At 42.0% G+C, this 8271-nt stretch overlaps 1 protein-coding gene across 1 annotated transcript in view; it reads right to left on the bottom strand.

Moving 5' to 3' along the window:
* The window catches only part of stj (voltage-dependent calcium channel subunit straightjacket), a 42784-nt gene that overhangs the window by 13637 nt on the left and 20876 nt on the right, over positions 1-8271 (bottom strand). The window contains exons 13-18 of the mRNA XM_086968024.1: positions 7594-7875; positions 7019-7174; positions 6547-6726; positions 5964-6114; positions 3973-4203; positions 3497-3608 (exon numbers count right to left, since the gene is read on the bottom strand). Coding sequence (XP_086824150.1) covers positions 3497-3608; positions 3973-4203; positions 5964-6114; positions 6547-6726; positions 7019-7174; positions 7594-7875 — 1112 coding nt within the window. The remainder of the gene's footprint in view (positions 1-3496; positions 3609-3972; positions 4204-5963; positions 6115-6546; positions 6727-7018; positions 7175-7593; positions 7876-8271) is intronic.

The following is an 8271-nucleotide window of genomic DNA, read 5'->3' on the forward strand; positions in this document are numbered from 1 at the left end:
ACACACACACACACTCGTATACGTATACACACACACACACACATTCGTATACGTATACACACACACACACACATTCATATACGTATACACACACACACACACTCGTATACATATACACACGTACACACACACTCGTATACATATACACACGTACACACACACTCGTATACATATACACACGTACACACACACTCGTATACATATACACACGTACACACACACTCGTATACATATACACACGTACACACACACATATATACATATACACGCGTACACACACACATATATACATATACACACGTACACACACACACATATACACACGTACACACACATATACATACACACACACACATATACACACACGAAATCGGTCACGTCGACATTTCTTCGAGTTTTTTTTTCACAGTCCAGGTAAACGCTTCATTGTACATGATAATATCTTGTTTGAAACTATCTGCAAACCCGGCACGGTTGAACTGTAGGAATGTTGCATGCAGTGGAAGCCCACATAGGCAATAGATAGGGTTCAGATAATTAGGGAGTCAAAACTAAATAGAAAAACAACGAATGCGTTAGAGAAGATGCAGGCAGCTGAATCACCTAGTAAAGCTTTCGGTAATGAGCATTGATCAATTAGCAAATGCGCATCCATTCTCAGTATAGTCAATCGCATTGCACAAGTGAAGTATCAGAAGAAAGCTTCTTAGCGCGTAGCGAAATGAAGGTGAGCCCTGCCTTCGATAGACTCTCGAATTTGTGACACGAGTTCAATACAAAATCAACATGTGTAATTGTAATATATCATTTCTAACGGTGATATAAGCCTTGCTTCCCCCGTCTCCACTGCGTTTGGCCTGACATAGGGAAATGTTTACCTTAACCTATTCTCAGTGTATAGTTGTTAGATGACGACAAAGACAAAATCTGACCTCACAGGCTTTCATCCAAATTGGCAACTGATAATAAACAACTACCTGATACTATAACTACAGAATGGCAGTTTAACTATTTACATGGAAGAACCAAAGTTACATAGCTCGTGCCCCCTACTTCGATTGCAGGGCACATAGCACATAAAAACTAAATAATGCCATGTGTTCCACACGTACGAGCCTTAGCTGTCCGGTATTGAGTTGTGCATTAAATCATCATTCAAGCAGGAACGTACGGGTTCTCAACGAACGGCGTCGTGCAGACCCGCCACTACTTTTAATCGCAAACTGACCTATACAGTATGTACAGTCTACGCTATGTTGGCTTTTGAATTAGAACGACCACGAAAAGGAATGGACAAGCAGCAGTTTGGCTTTTATGATGATTCACGTCGGGCAGGAACAATGATTAAGCTATAGGCAGAGGAGATCAGTGGTAGGCGTCCACGTAGAAATAATAAGGTACCCTTCGTCTATATTAAATTTCACAATATAGTAATAATAAAACATAGATGCGCGTGTATAAATTTCTATATCATATTGTTACCTGGGAAGCAGCTGGAGTAAAGTGTGAAGCGGATTGTACATGCCACTTTTGTTTTTCGTTAAGAACATTTGTTTCCATAGTTTATTTTCATTACCGTTATTAAATATTTTTGAAAAATGCATAGATTTTTTGTCATGTTTCGTGTTAGTCATAGTAATAATAACGAATCGTAATGCCATGAGTATGTGTAGAATTATCATCATCATCGGACACAAAACGTAGGTAGATTTATGCATTTATTGATTTCATACAGAGATCGATACCGATTTTATTCATTATATATCAACAGATAGGTATTGTCAAAAGTATGCGTTAATCGTCGTAAATGTCGATTAGTAAAAACAAAAACAACAACAGCAACAACAACAACAACAACAACAGCAACAACAACAGTATGAGCAGTCAGAACAATCACACAATGGATAAAATGGGTTAGTGAGTAGAAGAAGTCCCCGATGGATGCGGAAAAAAGAAAGAAAGCACAGAAAAGAGACGCCGAGGTGCCGAAACAGAGAGCAGCAGACGACAACAACGAAAGCAACAACGTAATGTCGTCAGCATCGTCGTCGTCGTCGTCGTCGACATCATCGTCAACATAGCGCAGCAGACGGCGGCGGCGGCGGCGGCGGCGGCAGCGAAAAGGGGCAACAATTGAGGGTACACTGGTTACTAAGGGATAGCTAAAGACTTTTTTGTGATATTTTCCCTTTCCCGTTTTGTCATTTTCCCTATCCGTTAATTGTTCATACTGACCGAAGCTCCACTGCTCTGATTCTCTCAAGTTCCCCGTTCAAAAATTGAGAGAAATTCTATCATGAGCTGAACTCAGCTGTTCGTTTGCCGATCTGGCAGACAGATAATTCGTAGGCAACTGATTCAGCAAATGTACAAGGCAAGCGTTTCTGCCATACCACTACTACACCAGCGGTTTGATTCAGGTAGCTGACGCTCAGCCAAATCCGCGAAAATATATGGCAGCTCCCGTGATCGCCTTACGATGTTTGCTTGATGTTTCTATGCAGTTTGTTGCCACTTGTCGCCATGTTGCTCCCTAAATGCACCACTCGACAATTGCCTCCGTTACGTCCAGCAACCGCACCCCATATCCCATTTCTCTCATCAGACCTCCTTCAGTATGTCGAAGTTCTAGATGTATGAGAGACAATTGCATTTGAAGTGCCATCATCACGAGAGCTATCGTGTCGGCGTACTTATACCTCAGCCGGTCGAGCAAATTTTTCGGCGAATGATCACTTCACTGTGATCCGCAACAATGAGAGGGGATCTACGAAAGCTACCTTATTAGCTACGATGACGCTCTCTACCATCTACCGGCCGGCTGTAGAGGGCTCCAGTCGATAGAATAAATTCCTCTATTGAATTCCATAGAAATATATTTTTAACTCGAGAACGCTGTAAGGCTTGTTTTTTCCGATGGTTGTGAAGAATTAGAGAGAAAACCTATAAGGAAAATGCTACACATATTTACAACAGCAATATTGTAAGTAACACAGTTTTATCTCATATATTTATTATATATATGAGATATATAACATTAGGTTGCAGGAAATTCGCCTGATAGATTATTCCCTCACAGCCGGCGGTTAAAGCATTGGCGTGCACCGGTCGCCACAAATTAGCAACGCGCTTAACAACACCTAGCCTGTGACACGATGCAGATTTTAGCATAGTACTATGTAATGATATGTAAGAACGAGAATATGGAGGATCGTATGCGTAAAGCCAAATTGCCTGCAAAACTTTGATAACTGCTCGAATAATGTTCCCTTCTTTCATTCATGATCAGTACTACTATTATAAATTGTTACTTATATTATGATCACTATCTCCAGAAACGGCACAACATTATACGAAACGATATGTACGGAAGATTGCTACAATGCGGATCCGGTGTTGCCAAATGATGAGTGGTTTCGTGAATGATCGAGTGTTTTGGTAACCAGTCACTCATGACAATGGTGCGTGACGGCTCGAACAGGTAGCGAGAACTTACCTCGCGCGACTTTTAGTACTCGCGGGGGGGTGTTGACTCTTGACCTGCTCCAGAATGTGCGGCGCCGTCCGGGTCGCATCATGGATCAAACTTTGTAATAAGTCGAGGTCGCCTACAAGTATAGGTTGCGTTATAGAACACAGAAGGCGTTTCAACCCAGTGTAAAGAGGTCAACTAAACTCTCAAAGGTTGGGTATAAAGTCGAAATATTGGCTGGGTCTTGAATGCATCTTGTCCTTATGTGCTCGTTTTAGCATAGCGTTGGTGCTATATTCACCACATGTGTAATTTTTTCCTATTAAGATAAAATAAACAATTCGCATTGCCCAGTAATATCATTGCTAGCGCCCAATTAAACAGGGCCTAACACCGTTTCTCGTCCAATTTTTTTCTTTGCCACTTGAACCAGTAAAAGTCGAACTGTCGTTTAGACAGATTTTCATGGCGAACATTTTCATGAGTGAGTGGTTACTTACACGTCCAGGTTTTAAACTGGTGCATCTTGTTGGGCCGATTGGGCTCAGGACTGAACTTGGGGTTTCGCTCAGTACGCCACGCCTTCAGTAAAGATGCAATGGCGTTTCGCTGAACTCTGTCAATACCCCTTTTTTCGATGTTATGCCAGCCCCGCTCGGCATTGTCGTCCTCGCAATACGTCCAATTCGGATGCACGTGCCAGTCCGTTCCCTCGAAAAATTGCTTATATACTGAAACATTATACATTTGATTATTAGATCTCTTATGCGTTCGTTACATTCTTAGCGAAAGAATTTCAACTTTAATGGATTTTTGTTGTTTTTAATGCTTCTATTACCGAGTTAAATATTTAAGTTTGTTTTAAAACTCGACCCCGTTGTATCCTTAAAAAATGGTAGCTGTTTTGTACGCTTGATTTGTGCGTGTATGTTAAAAAATAATACACATCGAATGTAAAGCTTGCTCCTCCAAACTAATGGAGTATTAAGGAGTGTGTAGCCTAGGAGTTACACACCACGTGGGGCTCCCGAACTGATGGCTGATCAGTCAATATTATGGACATCGGTATAACAAACGTCTTTTAATTTGTCAGCTACGAAAACTAGATTAAGAATAACTAGATGCAAAGCCACAGATCAGATTGGCCGATCCGACTATCGTATCGAACGCGCATGGCCTTAACGAATTCGATCTCGTTTAAAGATTTCACTAACTCAGCCTGTTTACGTCTTTCACCCGCCTGGTCATTCGAATAGACTGGCCTAGTTTTCTAGCAACTATCAATGCAAGTATAGTACAGCCGGTACGATCCTTACTTGGAACAGCACTGGCCGACATTAGCGGCCTTGGGCTCTACCAGTACAATTTATCTGCATCCTATTACCTTCAGGTTGAATTGCTATTGATCGTCCTAAAAAGTGGTATTGACTTTAGGAAACAACGGATGCAGCAGGTAGCACTATGAGGTGGTGGTTTACACAGAAAAAGGAGCCAGTAATGCCAGCAAAACGATGACCTGCTTTGGTGAGGCGTTCGTACAAAACACGTTTAAGAAAATGATACAGTATTTAGCGCACAAATGTCTGGCTTTTGTTGTAACAGTAAGACACTTACATAACCAGTACTGGGTTTTCAACCAGTTATTTTTTCAAACCCGTACCGAAGTTTTTAGTCAGCTGTTCCAGCGGTAGCCTAGGCTAATATACGTTTCAACCAGAGCTTTGCTACCATTAGATCTAATCGGAGTGCGCAACTCCCCGATATCCGATGCTGCTGGTGTAACTCTCGGATGCCTTTCATGTTCTAAAATATCTTTCTAGTATTCCGTTATTTCATCGCTTAGCTATATCAGTTCTGCTGCAGCCGATCGATTTCGCCTTTACCATAGCAAGGAATAGCGCTTTCTACTAGCAGACCCTCAACACCTTGGTGGTATACCTCCTAGTGCAACCTGTTTTATGCAGAAACAATTATCTACTAAGAGTAGTACGCGAAAATACGTGAGTCAATGAGGAAATGGTCAGACAGCCTCCCACACACACACACCGTTCCCCCAACTGAATGTAGACAACACAATATTTGCTTGATAAGAACGCGCCAAGTGAGGTAGGCCAAACATTTCCTTGTCCTGGTCGTCTCGTGTTCTTGTAATAGTGCATGATACACCGAAACCACACCCAATCCGATGGGTCGGTAACCTATGGAAATAGGAGCTCCTCCGGGCCAATAAAAATGGTGCTAATGAATGAATTCAGTGAACTGACGAGGTATCTTTGCTTGGGTGGAGCGGCTTGACCACTACATACTGATGTCACGTGGCTCTTTGTCGAGGTGTTATACTGTTTTGCCGTCCGTACCCCTCCGAGTGCCGAAGCCGATGTCACTATAAATGTGAGCGAGTAATCAAGATGTAGTAAAAGCATTTGAAAGAGAGAAGTAATTGAAACGACCGACCGATCGGAAAACTAACTTTAGGTTGAAGCATACTCACCATCGATTTTTAGATTGGCGGGGTTGCTGAGTTCGAACTGTGCTTCCACTCCATAGGAGCCATAAGGCTGTGGAAGAGCGATGGCCAGCGCGAACACCGAGTTTCCAACGGGCCCGTAGTAGTAACGCTGTTTGCGCACGGCCACTCGCTTCTGTGAAACGTAAAATCAATAAATACACAGAAAATGAAAGGTGCAGAAGCCACCGACAAGATGATCGTAATCAGAACGTAAGGGTAGCGGTGACGCGCAAGCGTTGCGACATTCATGAGCAAGAAGCAGGTACGGACAGATTAAATGGCGTGGGACACAACAACAGCAACAGCAAAACACCGACCGCAATAACGCGACAGAGTTGATGAGGAATAAAACAAGTTAGTGAGATACATAACATACTATAAATTAAGCAAATTCAGGTTTAGAGAGCAAGTCTCCGTTCATATTCGCAAGACATCATGTGAGGGTGAATATATCAAGGCAGACATATTTAGATACATTAAATACATGTTATTACGTATTGAAAGATATTAAGGTGCTGGCTGGACAAATTTGTGTAAGATATAAGGTGATATTCAATCGACATACCATTCCATCCATGTGGACGCGCACATTATGGGGCTCAGTCCAGCCCCGTCGCCCATCAATCATATTTTTACGCAGATCCTTGAAGGTCTGCGAAAAGTCCCGAGCACTCAGCTGACTATCCAGGAGTTCTACTTCGAGCAGATCCACGTTGCTATGGAAAGGCTTTACAAAATCCTGGAACTGTTTATTTACGAACACAACGGAGTGTTGTCAGCTACGTTATAATAAGTTATTGCTGAATTTCTATTTCCCAAATCTTAGTAGTACAACCTAATATAATTTTATCTCAACAAGCATCTGCTCAATTTGTTTCACTCATCATGTCAAAGTACAACTCAATTAGAAATACGGGAGCGCTCAACGATCATAAAAATGACACTATAATTATAGTAAAACAACGATACACGGCGATAAGTCCTGATGTCATAAAAAATTCATATATACGATGAAAGTAATGACGGAGGCTGCCAACCATCGGTCTGAGGTCAGGATGTGAGATGAGGTGTCCATTTTTATTCAGAATGAGTGGATACGCATTGACGCCCAGCTGGAAGGGGCTCGCTAGCCGCTCCAACTCGCGCACAGGCACGTCCACTCCGACGACTCCGAGGAGGTGTGATGTAGCATTCTGCAATGACAACATAATGTCCAGTAACAAATCATGAAGACGGTTTTTTGTTTTTGTGTGAGAGCAAAGGTAAGATAATGTAAACCAACACGCCTTTCAACACGTTTACCTATATTCAGCAATTACCAATGGATATTGTACTAGAAACTAGAGCTAGGTACCCTCAAAACATACGTTTGAGAACGCTCTATGCACAAACTACAGTAAGTACTTTATATCGCAAGACATTGTCAAAGTATAAGTCAGCGATGCTGTATTGGAAGTCGCTTGTTTTTAAAAATGTAAAATTAGCAGATAAAGCTTAAATTCCACAATGTTTTATGTTGATGTGTTTTTGTTCCCTCGTTTTACTTCTGCTTCCACCCCATATAAGATGTATCATGTTCATAATCGGTAAATATCTTTTGTCATTCCCTCACCGTATCATTTTCGCCCTTCGAGATGTTGAAGACGGGTATGGCTACGGTGGTGAGCATAAGGGGCTTCCGTTTCTTCGTTTCGGGGTAGTCCCTGTTCTCCGGTCGAAGCGCCAGTTGGTCCGAGAGTGAGATATAGCTAACATCCCCGCGGATAGGCGCATTTGCTCGGAGAGATTTAGCGCCGCCTCCAGCACCGGAAGGACCCTCTTCGGGACTGCGTTTCCGTCGACGTTGTGAACGTTCTGCCGACTTTAACGGTTGTGTTTTATTGTCGTAATCCTCCTGTAACGGCGGTAATACGAAAGTGTTAGAAAAATAGGAAGCGACTGAAAAAATCTTCAGTGCTGAAAATACAGTTTCTATCAGAGAATGAATACGGCTATAGTGCAAGCGATCTGCAAGCGTATTATTGTACAACGATAATTTTTTTATCTTCAAAAAAATTCGAATCCCGGAACAATAATAGTAATAATGCTGTGATATACCTACAGGTGCGAAAAATATGCATGCGTTGTATACAGACTCTACTGTCATTTACCTATCGTAAACGTTTTCCCTAATGGAGCGAAACCATTTTCCTTGTTAGGGCACTTTTTTAAACTACCCCGACGATGGATATAGGCAGATGACTAGGCTTTGATGTCAACACAATAGGTCACACAATAATATAACTTGCAC

This window comes from Varroa jacobsoni, unplaced genomic scaffold (genome assembly GCF_002532875.2).
Source record: "Varroa jacobsoni isolate VJ856 unplaced genomic scaffold, vjacob_1.0 scaffold_36, whole genome shotgun sequence".
In the NCBI taxonomy this organism is placed as follows: Eukaryota; Metazoa; Arthropoda; class Arachnida; order Mesostigmata; family Varroidae; genus Varroa; species Varroa jacobsoni.